Genomic DNA, 27,878 nt, shown 5'->3' on the forward strand with positions numbered 1-27,878 from the left:
TTCAATTTTAATGAAACTAAGTTTATTTTCTGGCCCCTCAGATCAGGGTGAACCCCAATCAATCAAAAAACTTGTTCAATGACTAAAATGTTTGAATAATTGTGATCAACTGTTGCCCCAAGATGTAAAAACAAAAACAAAAACAAAAACAAAGCTACTGTCTTTTCTGTTCAAAAACCCACTTTAGAATTACTGAACTGATACAATGTCCTTTACTCCACATATTATGATGCTATGACTGGTCTATAATTTGAGGATTTAGACAGTAGGTTCCTGAATTTGGTATAGACAGACAGGAATAGAAAGGGAACTGAAAGAAGGAAATATCTTTTTCTGTGATACCTGAACTTTGAGCAGCACTTCCATTTTCTTAATTTTTCTCTTTTAAAATGTTTATAATTAATGAAACAGAATTCTATCTAAGACAGCATTATCAATAAGGTACTGGATTTAGAATTGTGGTGTTTCAAATAATAATATGTTATTAAAAAAGATTAAAAGAAACATAATAATAGCTAACTTTCTGAAAGCACTTTAGGTTTAAAAATTATTTATATATATCAAAACCATTTGATCCTCACAATAACCCTAAGAATCAGGTACTAATATTATCTTCATGAAAAACAAGAGGGATAGGCTCACTGTTTTCTAAAGGTCCCTACAATTCTAAACCTATGAGCCTAGGACCACAATAGAATGAATACACTCCCTTAAGCCCTAGTCCTAGAATGAGTAATTTTATCAGAAGGCATTTCTTTATTTTGACATAGACAATAGTAGCCCATTGAAGGGGAGCCCATTTCAGCAAGATAAAGATAAGAAAGGAAGAAAGACCTTATAAAAGGGGTAAGATCTGAGGCGCTGACAAGAAATTATAGAGATTTTATTGTGGTGTCCAGGGACAATTTTAGTATAACACTTGGCTTTTTGGGTGCATTTTCTCTATTGAAAAATGATTTCTGTCACCTATACAAAAGGAATATGACAACACACTTTCTACAAATGGCAAGATTCTTATACCAGGATTACTTTCAGGCAGGTCAGGCAAACTAAGAAATATAAACTTTGCTTAAATCTTTGTTCATTGTTTCTCAGTTTACTTGTTTTCAATACACACAGAATCTCATAACTTTCTTTGATTTATTTGAAAAAGTATTACAATTTAAAAATCAGAACTGCCATTTTTTAATAGTTATCTCCTCATAAAAATCATTTCTTCCATTAAAAGCTTATTGAGTCTTTATTGTAGGATGGCAATGACCTTGGTTGCTTGGTGTTAGCTACAAGAGTATCTATGAAACTATTAAGTCTTCAGGCTTTGGTCTATAAGTGAATCATATATCTGTCATTCTATAAAACAAGTAAATCTGGAAAGATAATAATAAGTGACATTTATGTGATACTTTCAATTTTCCAAAGTTCTTTACATATTTTCTCATTTAATACTTAAGCAAATCTTAAGAATAGGGATTATAGGTATCATTTCACACATTTTACAGATGAAGAAACTGAGGAACACAGAGATGACTATACTTAAGTATGGTCATATATACAGTCAGGAAGCCCTGAATTCAAATTGAACCTTAGACACTTACTAGTTGTGTGACCCTGAATAAGTCATTTAACTCTCCCTCAATTTCTTTACCTGCAAAATGAGCTGGAGAAGGAAATGGCAAACCACTCCATTATCTTTGCCAAGAAAACTCCAAATGAAATCACAAAGAATCAAACAAAACTAAACAACAAAATACAGTAATAATCAGAAGCAAAATTCAAAACTGGGTTTTCCTAATTCATAGTGCTGTACTTCATGTTCATTAGGTTATGCTATGTTGCCTCTCCTCATAAGAAAAATATGGCCACCAAATGAAAAGCTTTTGTTATATCCACAACCTCTCATGAAAGTAAGATAAGGGAGATAAGATAGGGAGGATGAAGCTCTGCACACACCTGGTTGGGCGAGTAGAGAACACTGGGGCTGGACTCAAATCTCACCTCAGACATTCACTAGTTGTGTAACCCTTGGCAAATCATTTCACTTTGTTTCAACTATAATTTCATCCTTTTTAAATGGAAGGATTGAGATCCCTTCCAAATCTGTAATCCTAAGGTCTATAAACAGGACATTTACCTGTACCAATACAACCATGAATTCTAGAAATATTAAGTGAGGTAACCCTATTTTGATTTTTTTTTTCCCACATGAAAACTGACCCAAATATTTTCTGTGGAAGTACTTACTCCTGTCTATTATCTATCAGCCCCAAAATGGTAGGGGAGAAACAAACAAGACAAACCAAACATTTAGAAAGCTAAGTTTCCAAAAGTGTTTTTTTTTAATGTATGAATTATATTTTCATTTCAAATCACCACGATGCTATTATTATTATTATTGGTAAATCCAATATACGGTGATTCTTACTTGAGGCAATGGTTTACCAGTTGCCTCTTTTGATAGCCTTCAGTTTAGCAGTTGGCTTTTGATGTCTCTGAACATTCTCTGACAGGCTGACTAAAATTAGAAACAGCTGCATGAATCATGACACCATGGATGAACAAGAATGATACCTACTTCTGTCAGATGAGAGAACAGAAGTGAGATTGTGAAGTGGGGAGGGGAAGGCAGAATGAACCTGAGATGAAAGAGTTTGCTAGATTTTTTAAGTTGAAGTTTGTAAGTGAGAACTTTAGGAGTGGCTAAGAGATTTGTCTTTTGTTGTATATACAAAGTCTTCTCTAGGACCCTGTGGCTTTTTATAACTTCTACTTAGAATGATGGTAGTATTGAATGTGGGTTGGGAAAAGAACATGGCTTTAAGTTTGAATTGGTTCCCCAGTGAAGCCAAAAGGGAAAAGTATCAGCAGCTGCAAATGTTAGACAAGAGATCTCATGTGTCAGAAATGAGCTGATTCCATTTCAGCATACCCACATTGCCTTATAAATCATCTTTGGCACAAGGGTATAAAGTGAAGTATACTGAAATAAACTCTTGCTCATCTTTTATCAACAATTAATTTCAGTTTTTGAACTTGAATTTTCAAGTTTCACGATATGGAGTTTAAGAATTAGGTCTAAGACTTGTTCCTTATCAACTTGTTTTCAAAAATAAATTATTCTTTCTAGTATGAAGGAACAGATGTAGCAAATTTAATATCACACAGGGTCCCAACCTTTACATTTGACCAAAATTTTATTTCTAATTTGGGGGATTTGGGTGAATTCTAAGAAAGAGATTAATCTATCTAGGGAGAAAAATCAGATCAAACTAAATGATCTTTTGGGATAATGCAAATGATTCAAGGGTGTATCTTGGGTATTCTCTGTTTTCTCAAGCATGATAGATGGGATGCCTGGAGCTAGAGATAAGTCTAAGTCAATTATGTCCCTTGGGACCATAAAGGCATCTGCCACAGTTATGAATGCATATAGGCCTTGATATTTTGATCCAATGATGGAATTCATCTCCCCTTTTTATATCTAACTCACATGCCTTCCTAATCCCCAGATGGGACAGAATTTTAAAACTTTATTGATTCTTTGATAAATATGTTAAGGGGACAATAATAGGATTTTTTAATTTGATAATTTTCGAACCAATAATTAATTAGATGCTCTTACTTTGAGAAGTATTTTTTCTTTTTTGGGATCATATATGTTTTTCTTATTCAAAGTATGTTATTTAAATATTATGTGTTGTAAATGTAGGTGTTTAATATTCTCTATCTCCTTGCTTTAGTTATTACTTAAAACTTGTCTAATAATCGTATTTTTATACTAGCATCATAAATACTATTAATCTAATAGTATTATATACTATATAGTAATAAATACTAATTAATAAAAACATAAAAAACTATTAATCATTTATAGGTAAATCTAGATAAGAATTCTAGCTCTTACATGATAATAGCAGAGGCAATGCTGATATTGTTCCAATTATTCAAATCAACTGGCACTTTGCCAATGATTTCTGTAAGTGTTAAAGATAAGTCCAAGAAATATCTTGACTGAATTGACCCCTTGAGATGTTTGTTCCCATAATATAGCAGAATTTTAAATAATCATTCTGATAAAATACTTTGTAGGGCAGCCAGGGTGTTATTATGACACTATAAACTGGGCATGTAAACAGTCTTTATTCCTTTGAAATTATTTGTTTGCTGTCATTGAGAAATGGTTTGCATGTTATCCCAGCTTCTATTAACAGCTTACATTTCACAGTGTCTTGGAATAGACACTCAATAAATATTTATTGAATTATCTACTATAATATGGCCAAACTTTCAAATAACTGCCTCCATATGAACACATGAAACAGCAAGTATTGCTTATTGTTGGATTCCTCACTATTTCAGGGGATGATGGAGAACACAAAAAGTAAGAAGTTTCCAGTGAGTTCTGTGTTGGTGATATTTTGAGGTTGAGGGCAATACTTATCAGGTTAACATAGTTTACTTTAGAACTATAGATCAATTGAATTAAAAGGAGGACTTTTTATTCCATGGTCAGATATTTTCATTTGTCACAAAAGAACTGTTTTAGTTGGATGCAACAGTGATTTCTCTTAGACTTTGTGTTTCATAATTTACAAATAGCAAATCTCTTCCAGAAAATATAAGAGCAATATAATTATTTAATGTGTTCAGAGCAAGAATTAAATACTTTGCAAGTTCCTATTGATTTTTTTCTTCCATTCTATTTATGTCATGGTTTTGACATTTACCATCTTTATACAGAGATATATAGGTGACTTAAGAGAATTTTGCACAAAGTGGATGTTTGTGAAAGCTGATCTGATTTGACAAGAGAAGAAAAAGAATAAAAATTAGGCTACATGTATATAATTATAAAGGATATCTAAAATCTCTTAGTAGATGCTTAATCTAAAAAAATTCAATTCACCACTACTATTTTTGTAATATCTCTTATTCAAACCATTGAATTTAAGAACAATAACAGTAAAAATGGAAGGACTTAGAGTAAGGTAGGTCCTAATTAGGGTGGAAAATGATCATATATATTCAAATTTGTACTTTCTAAAGTTATAGTTATGTAAAATATTGTGATTGGGTTCAGTCTAATAGAAGTATATAGTACAAATTTTAAAATTTTGTGACCACTTCATAAGATTCATTATTCATACTAATCAGGACCTAGCTATAAATTCATTAGAAGAGTATTTAGTAACAAAATAATAATTCATTTGGGAATATATGATAATCAAAGGAGCTGTGGAAGCAGACAACTGGGGGTTTTATTCCCTTCTGCTATTTATAAACTGATTCAAAGCCTATCATTTTATAGTTACTAGCTGTGTACAATTCAATCATTAAAGATTTAGTTAGTGTCTACTATGTGCCAGGAACTGTATTAAGCATGGGATATACAAAATGTGGCAAAAGACATTTCCTGCCTTCAAAAAATTTACAATTTAATAGAGAGGTAATATGCACACAAATATATAGAATAAATAGGAAATATTTTAAAGAAGGAAAGTAACGGAATTAAGAGAAGTTGGGGTTGACATCCTATAGATACATTTTTACTGAAGAATACCTGTTAGGAATAAGATATTAGAAGACTGGAAAGGTAGGAGGGAATGAGGTTATAAAGAACTTTGAATGCCAAACAAAACATTTGGTACTTGCTTCTGGAGACAATAGGAGGCTAGTGGAGTTTGTTGAGTAAACTGAAGGTTGGGAGATGGGCAAAGTAGGAAGGGAGAGGGTTTAGGGGAAAGATAATGAGTTTTCTTTTGAACATATTGAGTTTAGATGTCTACTAGACATCTGCAGTTGGAGATGCAAAATTGGAAGTGAGCAGAGAGATTGGGGCAAGGCTGGTAGGTTGAAGAATCATCAACAGAAAGATGGGAGCTGATGAGAATTTCAAGTGAAGTAGTATAGAAGAGAAGGGCTCCCAGGAAAGAACCTCAAAGAACACCTTTGGTTAAAAAGCATGATCTAGAGGAGGATCCAGCAAAGGAGACAGTGAATAAGGAGTCAGATACATAGGAAGAAAACCTAGAGAGTGAAATCCCCAAAACCTAGAGAGAAGATAGTTTCACAGAGTCAAAAGTTGGAGAAAGATTAAGGAGATTGAGGACTTAGAAAAGGCCATTGGATTTGGCAACTAAGAGGTCATGAGTAACTTCAAGAAAGTGGTTTCTATGTAATGATAAAGTCAGAAACCAGATTATAAGAGATTAAAAAGAAAATAAGAGAAAGTAGAAACACATAAATTTTTTCTATACATGACCCCTTGCCCTGGAGAAATTTTTATATGACTCTAGGTATACATGTATATAAAATAGGTATATAAGTCAATCAACATAATTTCTCAACCCCCACATTCAGTTATATGACTCCATATGGAGTCATTACCTACAGTTTAAGAAGCTTTGTTGTAGGCAATCTTTTTGAGAAATTTAGCTACAAAAGACAGAAAAATATAATGTATTAATTAGCCTGAATGGAAAGATCAGATGAGTTGTGTTTTTTGTTTGTTCTTTTTTTTAGAATAGGGGAGACATGGACTTATTTATAGATAGTTGGAAATAAGCTATTAGAGAGGGAGAGACTGAAAATAAGTGCAAGAGTGGGGATCACAGAGAAAGCAATATGTTGGAGTATATGGGATAGAATGGGATCTCTTGAACAACCAGTCTAAGTTTCCATTGATATAAAATTTCCTAGTTCATAGTCCTATTATGAAACTCAAAAAGATGATATACATAAAATATTTTTTTTAAAATGTAAAGTGTGAGAAATGTCAGTATCGGAACTAGAGTTCTTTATCTGGGATCCAGAGATCTCAAAAAGTCCAAGAATTTGAATGGAAAAATAAATTACACTTTCATTTTCACAAGCTTTTGGTTTCCTTTGTAATCCTATATATTTTATTTTATGATTTTAAAAAACATTCTCCAAAGTGATCCATTGGCTTTACCATAGGTTATCAAAGGGGTCCATGACACAAACAAAAAAGTTAAAACCCATTAGATAGAAGTTTTGTTCCATACTATTACATCATGTTTTTGATTTTTAGAGTGGAGTCATTGATAGCAGGTTCCTTTTGGAATCAGGATGATCTAGTTTCAAGCTGATCCTCTGATATTACTTCTCCATGTGATTCTTAGCAAGTCATAGAGTCATCCAGTGCTTCAAAAAACTCTCTAGGTCTGAAAATTTCAGAAAATGGAAAATTTCCATTGGTAGAGGAAGTTTCCTTACAACAAATGAAATTGCAGGTCTAGACTAGGGGTTGGCACATAACAGACTGGAAAACTAAGGGTGATTTTTGTTTTGAAATAATATTTAGTAGTTATTGAATTAATTAATTTTAATTTAATTAGTGTCATATATTTTAAAATAACAATTTACTTAGCTATAGCCATACTAAAGAGGAAGCAATTTGGATTTGACCTGGAGACCATAGTTTGTTGGCATATCATTCATATATAGTAATTGTATACATATAAACATGCATAAGCATATTTGAATGTACATATTGCACAATACATAAATATAATGTACAATGCAAACATACATTTGTAAAAATATATTTACACACATATATATACACACACAAACATACATACATATATATTCATTTGAGCAGAGCTATTTTCTATTGAGCAGTGCTTTATGTCTAAGTATATGATTGATTAGTACTTTCATATACTAAAATTATAAAGCATTAAAGCATGATATTAATGTCATTTAAAATGTATTTTCTCTTTCTCCAATTGCAGCATAGAGAATCATTCAAAGATATTAAAAAGAAATTTAACAATTTGAAATTTAATTATTCCAAGAAAACAGAAAAGGCTCGCAATTTGAAAACCCTCAAAAATCAAATTCAACAAGTGGATGTTTATGCTGAAAAAATGCAGGTATGTATTAAGTTTCATGGACTATATAATTGTATCCCTGTTGTTGTTTTTTTCACTTTTCATATCTAAAATTCCACTTCATTATTGGTTTTGTCCATTGTAGGAGGTTTACATGGATAAGGTTTCAGTAAGTCCTACGGATTTCAATGCCCTTGAACTCCTAGGCTAAGAATTATTTATGGTTAATTACCATGCATCTAATGCTTTAAAAAGAAAAGCAAAAAAATTCTGCTAACTTGAAGGAATAAATAATCTTTATATATGTTTGTGTGTATAACATAGATTCAGATATATGATAATTAGAATTTTTAAAAAACAACAGTGAAGAATTGCCTCATTTTTTCCTATATGATTGTTCTTAGAAATGCCTCTATTATTATACATTGAAATGATTTGTTTTTATATTACCATAACTTTAAGTATAATATTAGTTTTTCTTTTTCTCAGACCCTAAAGAAAAAAATGGAAAATTTTGAGAACAAAATATCTGATTCTTTATTAAATTTCCCAAAAAATAAAATAACAGTCCTCTTGGAATCAATAAAGGACTTAAAGAAACAAGTAGATGAATTTGGCAGAGTTGTGGAAGATTACAAGAAGAATTTGGATCTGACTGAGCATCTTCAGGAGTTGATGGAAGAGGTATTAAACCAAGTCTGAACAAGGTTTTGCAGCTCAGAATTAAGAAAGAATAATGAGACAACCTGGTCTAATTGACTTGAAGTTGTTCATAACATTTAGGAGACTTACATTAAAGCAAATAATTCTCTATTTCACTAATCAAATTTTTAGACATAGTAGAAACATAAGGGATAGCAAATGGCTTAGATATAGTTATAATCATCTTGGAATTTAGTTTTAAAATACTCTAAAATTTGCATGTATTTCTCAATCTTTGAAAGGATTCAAATTTTTGTTAATATATCTATATTGGTAGGAAGAATTATATTTTTGTGTTTAGCAATGGTGATAAGACAGGTTTCTCTATGGGAAATGAAGATTGCTCTGTGATTTTTGTCAGTTTATGGAACCCAGGATATAGGACTTTGCATGTAATTTTTAACCAAGTGACTTAGATAGTCACTTAACTAATAAATGTTGGAATGGGGGACTTGGACCCTGTCTACTAGACTTCAAATCCAGTTGCTTCTTCATTATACTATATACCATATACATACATGCAAACATACATTTATATACATAAGTACACATATACTTTTATATATGTGTATATGTGCAAAATAAATTATGAATAAATGTTTTCATATTACATTCCTAGGAAACTATATGCTAGGAAAGCACTGTGCACACTATGAGAGATTTATTATGACTAATGCATAGTGCGCACATTTGTTGCCTTTAATATAGTTGAATTCATCACTTGGACATTGCATTAAAGCTAATCATTCTTCTATATGTGAACAAGTTGACAATTTTGTGGCTGCTATGTGACATTTATTTAAAGCCTAGCTCCTAACAGAGTTGGGCTTTTCTTATCTCTCCCTCTGCAAGAGGGCTTCTGTCCTGTGTCAGACACATTCCTTTCATCATTGTTATTTATTTTTAGTGATAAACAGTTTCAATTCTCCTCTAGGCTCTGGAAATATGACTGGTATCTTTTCTGAGTGATAGGTCAAAGTGCTCTTCCCTAAAAAAGCTTCCTTCTGTTCTTGGGTTAAATACTATCCCTACAAGTGGTTTTATTTGGTCACATTAAAATGTTATATTGGCAGTAGAGTATATTTGGATGGGTTTTTTTTTATTCTTTGGAATTGACATTTGGGACTTTTTAAAGGCACTAGATGCTAATTGTAACTTAAGTTTACTCTTGTTAGTTATTAATTCTCCCTCAAGAGAAGATTCAGAAAAATCTAAGGAAAAAAAAAGCCAGATCAGATTCTATATTTCTATAATTCTTTTTTATTTGTTATCCAAATATAAAGCAATAAGATCACATTCTGCCATCTGCTTTATTATGATTTAGAAAATACTCTCAAATGAGCAAGGGAATTCTTGAAAGTGAAAAATAAGCCCTTCGATGGCTACCATTATAAACTTTACACAGATGGCTCCTTTTCAATCTCTTTGCTCTTTCTCATTAACTTAGTGTCAATTTTGGTGCGACGAAGCCAGTGCTACAGTTGTTAGAGTTGGGAAGTACTCCATGGAGTGCAAGACAAAGGAGGCCATAGACATTCTTCATAAGCAGTTTAATAAGTTTATTATGCCTACGATGCCTCAGCAAGAAGAGAGGATTCAGGAGATCACTGACCTGGCTAAACGCTTATATGGTGAGAGCTCTTTTAAGGCTTCTGGTAATGTGCTATTGTACGAATTTGTATTGAGCTTAATCCTGTAGAAAATGAACATGCTTCAAGTCCTCATGGCTCCTCATCAAACTGCTTCAAGACTCAAGATGAGCCCCAAATCTACCAAAACTAAATAGAGGGGATCAGAGAGGAAATCTTGCCAAAAAAAAAAAAAAGAGGGAAAATGCTAGCTTTAACCTCCTTCTTTGTTTATCCCATTTTCCCCAGTTGCCTTCTCTTCAGCTCATTCCATTGTTCACCTCTAGATCAATAAAAGCAGAATAAAATAATTACCTTGAGTAGCAAAAAATAATAATAATAATAAGAGAAGCCAAGAAATTGAGGTATCTTTAAAAATAAAATCATGAAGAAAATAAATAAAACATACCCTCTTTCTCTTTAAACAGAAAATTGAGGAAAATTATGCTCTTGAATCTGTGAGATGTTTTGGACTCATTGTGGAGGAAAGAAGAAAATTACCTTCTTGCCTCTTTTCCTGTGAGAGGCAACAAGGTGTCAGTTGTGGAGAGTTGATTGGGTACAAAGACCTGGGTTCAGTCCTTCAAGTGAGAGATCCTAGCAGTGTAACCTTAAGCAAGTCATTAAACTTTACATAATCATTTAACTTGATAAAAGCAATTATTATTGCCAATAGACCCATAATTAATAAAATTTTTAGTAATTACCCAAAAAGTATGTCTGTCAGACTTTTCATACATTATACTCCCTAGTCCTATATGCAGAGAAGGTGAATACCAACTCACTCTGCCAATGAAATCTCAGGTCCAGTTCCCATTGCTGCCCTGCATTCCCTTACTCACATCATTTGGCAAATAGAAAATCTCTTTTTTCTTTCTCTCGAATAATAAATATAGCCTACAATTTTCTCCTGCTGTCCCCTTACCACAGTCTCAAATGCAATAATAATGTGTACTTGTTTAGGAAACTGAGAAATTCTGATTTCCCACAGCTCCTTTAAACATTTCTCCTGTCTCATAATCTATCATATGGGCTTGGATAGTATGATGATAATGAACCTAATAAAAATATTCTGTGAATACTCATATCATTCCTATAAGAGATAGTATTCGTGACTAATAAAATCCATCTTGAGTGGGTACAGCACCAGGTGGCCACAGAATGCTAAATTTGATGACACAGTTTCTGCCAAGGGGATATTTTCCTTTGGAACTTAATCAAATATCTGGGAATGGGCAACCATGGTATTTCACAATGTCCTTAAGTTAATATATATGGATTCCTCATGATTACATTACAGCTCCGGTTTTTCCATATTCTTCAGAGAGATAAAAAATAAAACAAGAACAAAGGTAACATAAAATAAAAATGAGGGAGACTAAGAAGAGGTCACTTGGAAGACATCTTGAATGAGAAACACTTTTTACAACCCTTCTTTTTGAGGGAAGTGGTGGAATTGACCATGGTATCTCCATCCATGCGGGGATACTAGCTAAGCTTAAAGCTGCTTGAAATCCTACTCCCTATTTCCTTCTCTTACTTGAAGATATGGGGGAAAGAGGCACAGGATATAGAAAAGACCTCTACTGTAAAGTGAGTTGTTGGTGTGGAGATATTGAGATTTATTCTGGAATGTTTTAGTTTAGGGGAAATATCCCAATTCCATTTGGCTTCTTTTCTCTGTAAACTTAGAAAGCTTCAAAAAAGAAAGGAGAAATAAAGTGTGTAAATTTTTCAGAGCCTTTGGACAATTTGCAGGTTAGAAAAGTAGTGAAAAGTAGTGGTCCAATCACTTGAATTTATCAAAATTAAGTATTCAAAGTTTTCTCCTGCTGTCCTCTTACCACAATCTCAAATGCAATAATATTGTGTACTTGTTTAGGAAACAAGTAAAATTATACCACAAATAGAATCACATAGAGTCACATATCATTGAATAACAGCAAAACTTAAGGTTTTGAATGAGGTGAGAACTTCTAGAACTGAGGAATCTAGAAAATGTCTTATATGGGGGATGGCATTCATTTACAATCTAAAAAGAAGTGGAGGATCTCCACTGGTTGAAATGAGGAAAGAGAATATTCCAGATATGGATAACAGTTCATACGAAGGCAAGATGACAGGAAATGGAATACTGAGGTTAGAGATTAGAAAATCCTATTAATCTGGGTGCTTTCAAGTTGGTCTTTTCTTAGTATAGTCATATTCTGGACACCACAGGTACTTTGCCAGAATAGCTGGCTAATTATCAACACCTGTCATTCTAATGATGTTATGGATTTTTTGGACTTTTTTCTGAAAGATTTATCTTTAAGTAATTTCTCTCCTTCCTATCCACTGCAAGGTCTGGAAGAAGGGCAAAAATATGCAGAGAAAATAATAACAAAACACCGAGAGGTTTGGGAATCCGTGACTGAATTGTGTGGCTCACTAACAGAACTTGAACAGAAGCTGCAGGTAATTTTTTTTTTGCCAGAATACATCTTTTCAAGTCACTTTTAATAAAAATGTGTTGATCAAATATCTGATACTAAGATGTATTAATAAAAATTCTCAAGAGAGAGAATGGGCACATTTGCGTCACAGCTTTCCAACAAGATTATCTGGGTGTCTCCTATAATTAATTCTCCTTTTTTTCCATCATTGCAGAGCAAAAACCAAAAACACACACACACACACACACACCAAAAAAAAAAAAAAAAAAAAACCTAAAAACCATTGTTGTTTTTGGCTAAACAAAATTGTAGTGGTTATTCAGATTACATTTTCCTATGCCATTTGACAAAGAATAAATGTTTACTGTGAAGACTAAAGCAATTGTGAATAGACATTTATCTAATGTCTATTCGCAATTGCTTTAGTTGTGGACTAACATATATATATATCTCCATTGATAGATGATGGATATAGATTTTCTTTATATTGAGGTCCCAAAGATACAACACATCTTCATTACATTTATAATCCATTGGATTTTCAGGAACTTTCAAATCAAATATTATCATTTTTAATACAATAAAAGTAATCTTAGGCAATATCAAAAGAAAGCATATTTTACAGTATCTAGATGAAACTAATGCAACTGGTTGAAAACAAAAATTCACTCTTTCATGAAAAGTTTTTGAAGGATCTTGCAATTTGGCTCTACTCTGCCAATCCAGATTTCTCTCTCACTATTCCACAGCACATTGCAGTTCCAATCAGATGACTGCTTACTGTACAAGTCACGCTCTTTCTATTCCCAAGTCTTTATTTATGCTGAGCTCCCCACTTCCATTCACTTCCATCCACTTCTCTACTTCTGATCTATCTTTAATGTCAGGTTTATATTTCATTTGGTACATGAAAGCTTCCTTACCTTCTCTGATCCCTAGAAGAGACAGTTAGAGGGTCCAGGGGATGGAATGCTGGGCTTGAAGTCATGTAGATCCAAGTTCAAAAACAGTTTCAAACATTGTCTACCTGTAGGACCCTGAGCAAGTGACTTAACCTCTGTTTGTGTCAGTTTTAGCACAAATGCCCCTTCCCTCAGGGTTATTATGAAGATCATAGTGAAATAATATTTGAAAAATACCATAGTGGCTGGCAAACAGACGGAACTGAATAAAAACTTCTCTCCTGCCTCCTTTTAAGACCTACAAACATTTATAGAACTTGAATCATCTATTTTTTGTGTGCTAAGTGTCCCTTCAACTAGATTTCAAACTCTTTGAGGTAGGTAGAGTATTCTTGCACATCATTTCTCATGGTATTCATAGTACCACCTATCACAATACAAAACACAGTAGCTACTACCTGGAAAGAGCATATAATATATACATACATAAAATATACATATATGAAATATTAAAATAACAAAATTATCTAGTACATGAATAAATGTCATAAGGAAATATACAGCAAATAAATTTTACAGTAATTCAGAGTTGGGGGGCACTAGCATAGGAGGTCTACATTTTGCCATCAATTAACTCTGTGATTTCATGTTAGTCATTTTACTTCCCCAAAATTAGGAGAATTGAGTAAATGACCTCTAAAGTCCTTTTAATTCAAACTTTCTATATTCATTTGTGATAATGGCTGGATTCCTTTATGCCTCTTATTTTCCCTCAGACTTTTGCCTCCCTTCTCACGCCATAACTGTCTGAGAGCTCCTTGGAGCTAAAGCAAATCATCACCAAATTGTTTTTAACCAACACTTTATATAGTCCTCCACCATTAAAAGCCCACTCTCTTCTGTAGCCTGAAGAATTCCAGGGATTTTTATAAACCCCAGAAATCAGGAGAGACAAAGGTAGAGGGGGAGAGGGTAGAGCACTGGCGAGCAGACTATAAATTTAGTTCTGACATGTTGGGGGTAAGGACCATAAATTCTTGATAACTTAGGAGGACTTAGGAGCCAGGATGTCTGAAATAGAAGATTTCTCCTTATCTGAGATTAAACATTTACAATTTATGATCCTAGAGTAGCCAGCCCTAAATTATATCAGTCCTAATGGTCAGGAAGGGGGAGGGGGGGCTACAACCAGGAGGATTGAGGCAGAACAATTTAGGCAAACTGAAGCAGAACAATTTAGAGAAATTGAGGCAGAACAGTTCAGGAAAACTGAGACAGGACAATTCGGGGACACTGAGGCAGGACCTATAGTCCTTCTTTCCTTCTGCCTTTAGTTTTTAGAATACTCTTCTGAAATTACTTTTTTATTATTTTTCATAATCTTCATATTTACATTCTTTGAAATTGCTTTTTTATTTTTCATAAGCGTTGTATTTGTTGACTTATGCACCTATAAATAAGAGAATAGAATATAAGCTACATAAGGACAGAGAAAATTTTATTTTGTATCTTCATCATTTAGCATAGCATATTACATTTAATAGGTACTTAATGAAATTTTGATTTAATTGAATAACTTTAGAAGCTACATAGAAATACAAAATGCCCATACAGCATATGTTTTACTGCTAAAAGAAAAAAATTACATGGATCATTTTAAAATGAATATTTGCTCAATTGTAGAAGAGGCAGATATTCTTTTCTTGGCCTCAGTTTTCATTAATAACCACTTTGTGTAAAAGAGAGATGCCTTAAAGAGAAATGCAGTTTCAGATGATTTTAATGAGTTCAGCAATTCATTATCAAAAGAGCCAGCAAGATACAAGTAGGGAATCAGCAAGGAAATTATGGGTAAGGTAAAGACAAAAACTAAGGCAAAGGAGAATCATTAATGGCTTGATGTTTTTTTCCCCCAAGAAAATTCATTACACATTGCCAAAAGATATATGTGTTTTGTTACTTGAGCAACAGTCTCAGCACAAATATATTTTATTCTTCTCTTTCCCCAGGCTTTTCTTCCATTCTCCTTTTATTTTTACTAAATCCCATTTCTCTTTTCTCAGAGGCTTTATTTTCAGAAACTTACTAGTAAATGAGGAGGCTGGACTATTAGTCAAAGGCAGTAAAAGGAGTCCCAGGTCACTTCTTCACATAGCCTTCTCTTCCTATTTCTCTTCTTCATTGCTTTTTCCAGCCTTATTTTTTTTTCCTCTTTCCCCTTGTGTTCTTCCCCAAATCTTTTGTTTTTTGTTTCTTGCATGTTAGCCTTATGAAATCTGATAACCAAATTCATGTTCTTTAATGTATGTGTTACTCTTCACCTAGAGGGTCCTGTTACCAGAGGATCAATAAGAAATTAAGTACTAATGCTATAATGTATATGGTACACTATATATAAGAGAAATCCTGGTAATGTAAAGACATAAGCATGTAAACAAATATAAATCTCTCAGGAACAAAATTCACTGTACAATTACAAAAAAATAATGTCAACAAATCTCTTTTTTTCATTTGTTATATGTAGGCAGCAAGGTAGAGTAATGAATAAGATGCTAGATAAGAAATCAAGAGGTCAAATATGATGTCAGATAGCAGTTGTGTGACCCCGATTAAGCCATTTAAACTTGATCTGCCTCAGTTTCTTCATCTATAAAATGAGGATTAAAAATAACACCTATCTTCATGGGTTGTTGTGAGGATAAAAATAATATTTATGAAGTGTTCTACAGCTACATGGTAGATAGAGCATCAGGCCTAAGTTCAAATCTGACCTCAGACATTTACTATCTATGTGACTCTGTTTGCCTCAGGTGGAAAAAGAAATGGGAAACCATTCCAGTATCTTTGCCAAGAAAACTCCAATTAAAGTCACAAAGAGTGACACAATTTAAACTACTGAACAATTTCAAACTTTAAAACAGGATTATTCTCCCCATATTCTCCCCATATTCCATTCAATTTGTATGAAGAAGTAATTCCAACAATGGAAAGGACAGTTACTTTAGGGTCATAGGACTGGAGTCTGTATCCTGATTATGATTGTATGATCTTAGGCAAGTCACCCTCCAAAGCCTGTTTCTCATTTATAAAATTAGAAGACTAGACTAGATGGCCTCAGAGAGTCCTTCCATTCTATAAGGAAGATTCAATTAAAGCATACAAGGGCTAATAAAAATGCAAATCTATCACTTTTTATAAATAACAAAATCTCCAAAACTAGAGAAGAGAGTGATTGATGATATCCCCTTCTTTACTGTGATATAATTAGCTCAGTGCTTTTGGGTAGAAAGAGCTGCCTCCTTTCAGGCTTCTTTAAGAAGTGTGAAAAAAGGGGTTCATAGGCACTCTAGACCCCAATCACCTTATCTCAAGCTAGCTTTCATTACCAGTAAGCTTCCTAGGGTACTGGAAGCTTTACAAGACTCCCATTTATCATCATCAGAAGTCTCTTTTATAATTAGAGGGAAAAGTTGTCCTCTGTCAAAATTCACAGAATTTCTAGGAAAGTAATCCTAGATAATTTTCCTCCCATGTGGTGACATTACCCAACATAATTATAAACCTATAAAGCTAATGGCATCAAAGCAGATCTATATTAATGCAGTCTTATTACAGAAAATAGAAAGGATACTTCCTATTGCTATTTTGTGATCTAAATAAAAGAAAATAAAATTAATTCTTATTGTGAAATTCTGGTAAATAACATAACATTATCATAGCATACTAGATAATGAGTTAACATCGAATCAAGAAAGACCTGCATTCAAAATGGGCCTCTGACCCATACTAGCTGTAAGCGGGGAATCATTTAGCTTCTCAATCCCCAGACAACTGCTACAATTGTCAGGTAAGTGTCATTTTGTATTAATGAGGGGTCTTTACTCATCTGGAGTTCCTTTTTTCAATAAAATTGCAAGTTGGACAAAGCAAACAAAACCCCAAAATGTTAAATTTGGGGCACCTTAATCTATAAAGTTGCACCAGACTGTTTTATGAAATATGTTTGCTAACATATTAAGAAATAATTAGTAAATGTATATCATTCATAATATATAAATTTTCCACTAACATAAAGACATTCATTTCCATCCTTATTAAATAGTCATCTTACTTTAGATTTTTTCATAAAAGAAGAACTTTTCTTTTCAGTGAAAATAACAAAATTCTCTAATCTCAAAGGAACTTTACCTAATAGTTCAAGTACTTCACAACAGCTCTATGGCACTGATAGACAGACCATCAGTTGTTCAGTATAGAAGTGATGGAACACAATTACTGCTGTCAGGAGCTCTACTTGACACCATTTCACATAGAAGCTCTGATGAAATTGGTACAAGACACTAAATCAGACAGACAACAAAATAAAAGAATGGCAGCGATAAAACTTCACCTTTAAATAGCTCAATTATATCTTTCCATCTCTTACTGTCATAATTATTTGCAATAAAGTTCAGATACAAAGCTCCTCACCAAGCATTGTTTGGTCAAGGATGTAAGTAACATCAGGTAAAATCTTATCAAAGCATCACTATGTTGCATTTAAAGGGTGTTCTTAGGGGAAATGTTTCCGTTACAGGGAGCTAAAGCTATTAAAAGAATTCCTATTGTGGTCCCCCCACAAAAAAATGACATTATTCCTTTTAATCTCCCTACCAATGAATGTAGAAAGCTGAATTGGGTAATATGGTTAATGAAATGGTAATTTTGCTAATAGAAATAAAAACTTATTGTCCCCAAATGAGTTGAAGCCAAAGATAAAATGTTTAATATCATTCATTATTTAATGAAATTATTATTTAATTAAAATGTTTAATGTCATTCATTATTCTAGGGCAAGCATATACAAATTAGAAAACTATAGCACTGGATGAATCTTCCTTGCCTAAGGACATAAGGCTACTATGCAATTAAAAAAAAGATTCATTTTTGGTACAAGCTGGACAGAGACACTATTTTGTTAATTAAAGTATTCTGATTCTAATCATCTCTATCTATAGAGAGAAATTTAAAGAGGAGAATTCCTAAGGTCTTTGAAAGTCTCTGCCCAAGACATTTTCAAGTAATTAAAAAGTCCAAAAATAAAGATAAATTATATAATATCCAATAGCATTACAAAGTTCAGGTGAAAGTTCACTGAACAGTTTTCCTTCTTCAAATCTAATTCAAGTCGTTGAAAATGTCCCAGAATTCTGGAAAATAATTTTCCTAAATTGAAATTCAATGAAGTTAAGCCAATCAAGTCAATAAGCATTAATTAAGAGTTTAAAGCATGGTAGGCCCTGTGCCAAGTGCTAGGAAATCAAAAAAAGTCTACAATAATCTAAATCCTTAAAGGATTCCTATTCTACCTAGCTATGTGACCCTGGGCAAATCACTTAACCCCAATTGCCTCAGGGGGAAAAAAAAAGGCATGGATATAAGAATTTATATTCTAATGGAGGAGAGACAACAAACAACTATGTACAGAAGATAAGGCATGGTCTTCATTAAATTAAAGTGTTTCCACCCTATGGTTAGCATTCTAATCCATTTTCTATGAGTTTAGAGTTTTAAAATTTTCATCCAATTTTCTCTTAGGAAATGAATAGGCTTTTGCTTAAATGATATTTTAGTGAAGGATATTGTTGGAGAACTTAGAGTTAAAAACTGATAATCATTCCTTAATCAGATTAGAATTCAGTCCTCAGACCAAGTTCTGATTTTATATTGTAAAATATCAGTAACTTAAAGAGGTCATGAAAAGAAATTCAGCATACTTCCACACAACTTAATAGTTAAGAACCCAATTCTCCTGACTCTCAAACTTGCCTTTCTCTTCCTTTCCCCCTCCTAATAGCATCCATGTTGCTGTTTCTAAATGAAACAATGTTTTTGCCCATATTGAATCTTTTTTTTTTAAAAAACATAAGACATTTCCCCCTTTTTGTTCATCATGTTTACAATGACTTTGGAAATAAAGTTGGAAGGATTTGGGAGAATGGGGCATCTCCTAAGTCTCTGGGTAGTAACAACAGCAACTCTAGGGTCAGAGTGGAGATAGAGTAAGGAATGCCCCTTTGTGTGCACAATGAGCCCACAAGTGGCAAAGGGGACTGATACTAGTGATCTTAGTGTACCACAAGATAATTAGAGGTGTCCCTTCAGTTGTGTTAAAAATACACTCAACATTGAAAATCAGATATTGAGGAAAATTTATTAAAGAATCTTAAAGAATCATCTTAACCTTTCTGGCCAGAAATGGGCCCAATTCCTCTTCAGAAAGAGGGAGCCCCAAGCACAGAAGTGGGAGAAGTTTTATACTTGCTAATTTGGCTCAGCCTCTCCCTTCAGAGAATGAATTGGTCCATTCCTTCCAGGTTAAAAATCTTTCTGATATGTCCAGTCCACTACATGTTTCCCTTAAATATATATAAACATGTTCCCCCTCCCTCATCATACATCCATATTCAAAAAATTCGAGAAAATTCCTCCTTATGGGATGTCTGGTTTAATATTCAATTAGTCTATTAATCAGGCACAATAGGTGATTTGGTGAAGTCGGATTATTGACTCCAATCATTTTGGGCTAGATCATCTATTATCTTAAATTTATAGATTTCTCAAAATTACAAGACTCTGATTGGCTGAATCCACCTGTGCCTTCCTGACTCCCCAATTCCTTGTTTGCTCAAGGTTTCTATTGATCACTTAATTGTTTTGTGGAATCTTAATCTTCCTTAACCTCTCACATTCTGAAAACCTCTCTGTCTGTGGTACCCATTATCCCATGCTACCTCAAACCTTGCAACACTCTGTAGAAACAAAACTTTTCAGCATTTCTCAGTTGCCACTGGCTCTTTTAAAGTCTGCCTTCAGTTAAAACCTTAAGAAATCTGTTTGAGGAGCCAGGAAGAATCCCTCTGTTAGAAATTCTGATAAGCCTGAATTTCCTCCCTTCAACTTGAACATACACTATAGAGATGAACTCAGGATTAGGGGAGAGATACTTGGAATACAACTGAACCATAGACAAATTTATAAAATTTGTGTTTTACTGACTTTTAGCATCTTTCTTTAACCTTTTTTGGAGGTAGCTGGATAGAACAGTGAATAGTGTGCTGAGAGTAGAGTCAGGAAGACCCAAGTCACTTAAACTTTCTTTGCCTTAATTTCCTCAACCACAATAATAGCATTACCTTCGAGGGGTGTTTTAAGGACCAAATAATATAATATTGATAAAGTGCTTAGCATAATCCCCGGCATGTAGTAGCCACTATGTAAATAGGCTTATTTTCCCCCTTTCATTTTCCTTTTTTTATGGCCAAGGAGCTTACTAACCTCAATTTACCTTCTGGATGCCTAAGATTCCTCATGTATCTTATACAAATCTTAACCCTTTGACAAATTCCAATATTCCATTTTTCTTTTCCCATTTCTCAATCAAACTTTATTTCTTAGATCACATTTCCTTGGAGACCTTCTTCCTAATTAATTGGTATTAGAGGCAAATCTATATTAGTATGCCACTTTCCCAGGTGACATATACACGGTTTTACCCTGAGTGTAAAGAAGTGACTTTAATTGGCTATTGTGTGAGAGAGATAGGGTCATAATATATGGGTGGCTTTTAACTTATTTGGTCCTGCCTCCAGCGCTATTATGTAATCCCATGCATTGTTAACTGATTAGATAGGGAGTCTTATAGTCCCCACAGGTAAATAGTCTATCTGTGTACATGACTGTAAAGAATCATTTGTCAATAAATCTTTCTTCCAATACAGGAGAATAAATGAACCAATTTGAATGAAATATCTTTATTAAATGCTTCGTGAAGAACCTGTTCAGATGTGAAAAGTCCATTACACACAGCTGTAGGTCCTATTTTATTTTCCACTAAATGGAACACCCAACTTTCTTTGTTACACATAATGTATTAAATTACATATCTTAAGTGTACATCAATTCGAACTCTTTGTAGACTGAATGCATGAAATCAACTCCTATTTTAGAGTTTACATTGACAAACAAACATGTCAATGATTTTTTCAACATATTTTTAAAATATAAATAATGAGGAGTTAATACTCAAGTAAAGAGATCACATCAGGATCTCTCCATGGACTAGATAGACTAACATTTTTGAATTATTAAAGAACAAGGTAGATGTTGCTCCAGTGTCAGTGATCTTTGAAAGATTGTGGAGTAATAAAAAATGTCAGTAGGAATTGAAAAAAGTCAAATGCTCCAATTGGGGGGGGGGGGAGGAAGGGGGAGAGGGAGGAAGGGAAGAAGATAAATTCTTGAAAATATAAACTGGTGAAATTGACTTTGATTCCTGCCAAAATCTTAAAATATTGTATTAAAGAGATGGTTAGTAAACATTTAGAAAAGAAAATGGTGATCCCAAAGGTCTAACATGACTTCATCAAGAACAAATCATGCTAGACTAATCCTAGATTCTTTTTTTTATATGGTTCCTAGAGGGTAATTCAGAGAAATGCTGTAGATGGTATTTGCTTAGTTTTTAGAAAAGTTTTTCTTAAAGTTTCTTGGCCTATTCTTTTGAAAAGACATAGATATGTGTGGAGCAAAAGATAGTACAATTAGATGGATTCAAAATTGATGAAATGATAAGCTTTAAAATTAGTGAATGAAATCATCTTATTTTAATTCGGAAGGTATTCTACAGGGAATGTTCCAAAGATCTAAGCTTGGTTCTATGTTGGGATTTATCAGTGATTTTGGATAAAAATATAGATAAAATAGTAGAATACTTTGAATAGACTCAATAGCAAGATGTATTACCATCAGATGATAGGTTCAAAAAGATTTTCTTGATTAACAAAACTTTTTTGAATTGAGTGAATTTTTTTTTAAAGTTATATTACTGGGGCAGCTAGGTGGTGCAGTGGATAGAGCACTAGCCCTGAAGTCAGGAGGATGTCAGTTCAAATCTGGCTTCAGACACTTAGCACTTCCAAACTATGTGATCCTGGGCAAATCACTAGATCCTAATTGCCTCAGCAATATATATATATATATATATATATATATATATATATATATATATATATATATGTGTGTGTGTGTGTGTGTGTGTGTGTGTGTATTGCGATAATTTGTCCTTATGTTACAAACTTTTACAGATTACTTCCACTTAGTAAGAAATATCTTGTAACAAAGTAAAATGGTTAGGTAAAATGAATAATACATAAATATTATATCAAAATAAAAATTATATAATTATATAAAATTATGTAAAAATAAAAAGTACATAAAATATTTCACATCTGTCACATATTTCCTCTATTTAAACAAAAGTAATAGAAATTTATTTTTTTTCCTGTTCACCCCAGAAAACCAAAAAGTGAGATCAAACAAAACAAATTCCTTCATTGGCTATACAGACGACACCAAAACATGCATATTTCATCCTGCATCCTAAATCTGTCACTTCTCTATAATGGATAATTTGTTTCATCAACAGTCTTTTGAAATCATGAAGTATCTTTGTATTGATCTTAGTTTTTATAGCTTACAAAATTATTTGTTTTTAATAGTATTATATTTGTTACTGTACAGATGATTGTCCTGATCTACTTTATAAAAATTCTAAAAATTGTTTATTTGTATAATGTTGATGTAATAGTATAAATTGTCCTTCTGATTACTTCATCATTTATCAGTTCAAATAAGTCTTTACAGGTCACCTAATTCCTCATTTCTTTTTTTTTTTTTTTCCTGGAAACAATTGAGGTTAAATGACTTGCCCAGGGTCACATAGCTAAGAAGTATTAAGTGTCTGAGGTCAAATTTGAACTCAGGTCTTTCTGTCATCAGGGCTGGAGCCCAAACCTTTTCAGTAATCATCATTTCCTTTCTGGGACATCTTTGTAAATTTTATGGAAGTGAGGTGGAATACCAGAATTGCTTTAATTTGCATTTCTATAATTAGTAATGATTTAGAGCATTTTCATATATGTAGTCTGAAATCTTCCCTTGAAAAGTATTTGTTCATTTCCTTAAGCTACTTATCACCTAAATACGAACTCTTTTTCTTACTGAATAAGAGAAAATCAAATATATAAAGATATATAAAGTCTTAATCTTAGATTCAAAAATTTAACTTTACAAGTATAAGATCAAAATATATTGCTAGATAACAATTCCTTTGAAAAAGATCTGCGAATTTTAATGAAACTGGAGCTCAATATAAGTTAATAGTGCATATGACACTCAAGAAAGTTAATGTAATGTTAGGCTATATTAAGGGAAGGATCATGCCTATATAATAATCCTATTATATTCAGCCTATTTGAACTCACATCTGTAATATTGTGTCACATTAAGGTACAACATTTAAGAAAAAGATATTATTTCACTTGGAAGTAACTAAAGAAGAATAATTGTTATGGTGAAGGGTCTTGCGTTCATACTAGATGAAGACAGTTTAAAGGAGATAAGTACTTAAGGGCTGTCTTATTGAAGAATTAGATTTGTTATAGCTGGCCCAAGAAGGAAGAACTAGGAGGAATGTACAGAAGTCACAAAGAGGTAAATATTTCAGGTTTATATTAGGGGGAAAAAACTTCTTACAATAAAAATTATGTCAAAGTTTAATGAATGCCTCTAGAGCAAGTGGATTCCCCTTTTGGAGATATTCAGACATACAACAAAAGCTCTATTGTCACTTGTTAGAAATATATTTTGGAGAAGGAATTCTTTTTTCAGGTGTGGGTTAAACAAAATGGTCTTTGGTATTCTGAATTTCTATAAGAAAGATATAGGAAACAGGTAATCCTGTTAATGTACAAAATTAAAATGAAAAATAGCTTCATTTCTTGATTAATGAATGCAAAGTCAATTATTTAGATCAGTTATTGAATTTACCTGGTGGAAGTTAGTTTCTTTATTTCCATAAAGTAAGATATTTGTTCCTATAAAACTCAGGAAATCAAGACAGAGATATGAAGTACTTTATCCAAAGTCACACCAGGAGCAAGTGTTTAAAAAAGGCTTTGAATCTCCAATACCAAATCCTACTTTTCTTTAGGATTTAATCTTAGAAGTTAATGAAATATGTTGAGAAACTAGGTATTTTCCTTTGTTGTTATTGTTTAGCCAATTAGTCATGTTTGACTCTTCATGGCCTCATTTGGGGTTTTCTTGGCAAAGATAGTGGAATGGTTTGCCTTTTCCTTTTCTAGCTCATTACCTACTTTCCAAAAATATTTCTTATCATTTGTCTGATATAACACATGCCATTTCTTTGATGAAGAAATTATTAACATAAGTCTGTGCATTTTTAAAATATACATTTTTTTTTCCTTTTGTGAGGCAACTGGGCTTAAGTGACTTGCACAGCATCATATATCTAGGAAGTGTAAAATGTCTGAGGCTGGATTTGGACTCAGAATCTCTTGACTCCCAAAGCCACTGTTCTATCCACTGTGCCATCTAGCTGCTCCCCCAATTTCTTTAAATAACTATTTTATATTTCCTTTGTAATCCTGTACATTTTATTTTTATATGGTAAGGAGGGATCATTTGGCTTCACTAGACTACCAAAGAGATAAAGAAAAGATTTAAGAATTCTTACTTTAAAAGGAATCTGTACTTTTCACACAATAATTAAGGACAAATTAAAATGTAAATATCTAGTAGAGATGATACTCTAGTAGAGATATAGTCATGAGAAGATAGGCATAGTAGATAGGACATTGAACTCAGAGCCAGTGAGACCTAGATTTAAATTCTGCCTCAGATATTTACTAACTATTGGACTCTACACAAATTATTTAACTTTTCTGACCTCTGTTTACTCATCTGTAAAATGAGGGGATTGGACTTCTAAGGTTTTTCTTCCTTTAAACCTACAATTCCTTTGATATTTTTATCTTCTGTTAGTTTAAAAAGATTATGAGAAGAAGGTTGAACAACTCAACTCCCTATCTGACTTTTATCTTCTCCATAAAGAAAAATTTTCTTCAAACTATAAGACAATAAGAATAAAATCAGTTAAGAGGGAAGTATAGCTGAAGATAACTGATGAAAAAATAAGACATATAAACATTTTCAAAAGTGCAAATTTCTTAACCCATATGAATAATAGTTTAGATATCCCATGATATGTCAATAATCTGTAAAAGAATCACAACTCTCAGGGAAAGTCATAAAAATTATAAATGAGAACTTTTTATCCTGGTTTTTTAAAATCAAGAAATGGTAGATACTGGAAGCTGCAGACTGGTAAGGTTCTATCAATCCATTAAAAGTTCCATCAATCCATGAAAACAAAGTATTTAATAGATGATTTGTGAGTCTCAAGAAAATGTAGCGAGGAAGACTAGTTGGGAGCTACCATAGTTCACAAAGAATGCCTTATAGCAAATTACCTTGATTTTTAAAAAATTTGCTAGTTTTTAGATTATTGAAATAAACATTTTGCATTTTGATTTTAGAAGATAATTTGACAATATCCTTTATTATGTGAGCTGGAGAATCATGTAGTAAAGTATATTTATACCTGATTGAGCAATGGTACAGTAAAAGTGTTAGTGTTAACTTGAAGGAAAATCTCTAAGGCCCTTTCTTAAATCACAATTTAAAAATCAACATAAAGAGGTGGCATGTTTATCAAATATATAAATGACATGAAACTGGAAAAGATTGCAAGTATGTTGAATGACATAATTAGTGATTGTAAAAGATTTCAAAGATGGATGAATCAAAGTAAACTTAATAAGATGAAAGTTAAAAAAGATATGGTTGCAGAAAGAGAACAAGTGTTTATTGACTATTATATGCTAGGCACTATTCCTAGATACATATAAATTCTTAAAATTGGGTTAAAAAACCATCAACTAAAGCACATATATAGAGACACATTTCTTATAGAGAGACATATTTATAAAAGATATGATCTGTTTGGAACTCACATCAAAGAGAAAGGATGCTTAAGTTGACCTCTATATAAATATGAGCAGCAATATCAGACTGCATTATTAATAAAGCCACAATAAAGACAAAATTTTTTCCTGAAACAAATTCAGGAAAGACCAGAAAACCCCATACTACAGTTAGTAATGTTTTTACCCCAATCATCTGTGCCATGTGACATGGATTTCCAGTCCAGTAGCATGATGTGAATAGTCTTTCCTGGTCAAAGAAACACATGATAGAAATGGCGACTTTTGATTCCATTTGAGATCAGACAAGGGTGAGTTATGCTCACCAGGGTGGGATATTATGAGACAGTGCCATGACAATCATTGGCTCTGGTTTTTGGAAGTAATAAAGCATTCAGAATAAGGAAGGTTATAATCCTCTGACCTTGTCAGACAGCATTCAGACTATTTTCATCCCCTCTGGATGTCATATTTTAAGAGCAAACATCAATGATAAACATCAGTACAGTCTGCATCCTAAGGAAGGGATCAGGAGCAAAAGGGTTTAGAAACTGTATTGCAAGGAAAAAAAACAAGAAATTTACAAATATTTAATATTGTAAAGGAATTTAAGAGGCTGATTTGTAGGAAAGTCTGTCCTATAAGAGTCAACACATGATAAAGATTGGAATTTTGATCTGAAATCAGGAAAACCTGAGAAGCATTTTTCCCAGCTCCTAATCCATTTCTTCCTCTGTAAAATGGAAACAACAATGCCTATAGCAGTTACTCTGTTGTTATGGTGAGGTTTGGGTAAGATAATGAATGATGTAATATGCTACAAAAGATCATTTATTAATAATATTCTTTGAAAAGTGGTGGACTGGGCACACATAAATAGAAATAAGATCAGAACCTCTCAGGAATAAAGTACAACAGATTCCTACAATAGATGGGAAGTTGGACTTGAATTCTGAATTCCCAACAAATCTCTTTTTATATTTATAAAAATATATCCATACTGAAATGTGTGCCTGAAGCCTTCAAGATGACAGTAAGGAAAATGGGTAGGCAAATGATAAAATCAAGGTAAATCTATCTATGTCCTGTTTGTTAAGATCGGAGACTCAAAAAGCTAGGATATAAGTCAGGTCATTATGAGCAGTTACAATATTTATTTCAACCTTAAAACTTTTCAAAAGTCATCTTTTGTGTCTGAATTACTTGGTACAGTAGAAAGAGCTCTAGAACTGGCATCAGGAAGATTCAAATCCCTGAATTTAAATAGGACTTAAGATATTTACTATCTTTGTAACCCTGAGCAAGCCACTTAACTTTGTCTCCGTTTCCTCATCTGTAAAATGAAGTAGAGCAGGAAATGGCAAACCACAGTATCTTTACCAAGAAAACCCCAAAGAGGATAACTAAGAGTCAGAAATTATTAAATATCTGTCTTTTAAATTAAAATTGTCCATATAGACACAGATTTATA

The 27,878-nt window shown here is 32.8% G+C and overlaps 1 protein-coding gene across 3 annotated transcripts in view; it reads left to right on the top strand.

Annotated features, from left to right (window-relative positions):
* The window catches only part of CCDC141 (coiled-coil domain containing 141), a 255,951-nt gene that overhangs the window by 218,241 nt on the left and 9,832 nt on the right, over positions 1 to 27,878 (top strand). For all 3 annotated transcript variants that reach the window (XM_051986120.1, XM_051986121.1, XM_051986119.1), the window contains 4 exons: positions 7,755 to 7,895; positions 8,343 to 8,537; positions 10,003 to 10,186; positions 12,528 to 12,640. In XM_051986120.1, coding sequence (XP_051842080.1) covers positions 7,755 to 7,895; positions 8,343 to 8,537; positions 10,003 to 10,186; positions 12,528 to 12,640 — 633 coding nt within the window. The remainder of the gene's footprint in view (positions 1 to 7,754; positions 7,896 to 8,342; positions 8,538 to 10,002; positions 10,187 to 12,527; positions 12,641 to 27,878) is intronic.

Source organism: Antechinus flavipes, chromosome 3, assembly GCF_016432865.1.
Source record: "Antechinus flavipes isolate AdamAnt ecotype Samford, QLD, Australia chromosome 3, AdamAnt_v2, whole genome shotgun sequence".
NCBI lineage: Eukaryota > Metazoa > Chordata > Mammalia > Dasyuromorphia > Dasyuridae > Antechinus > Antechinus flavipes.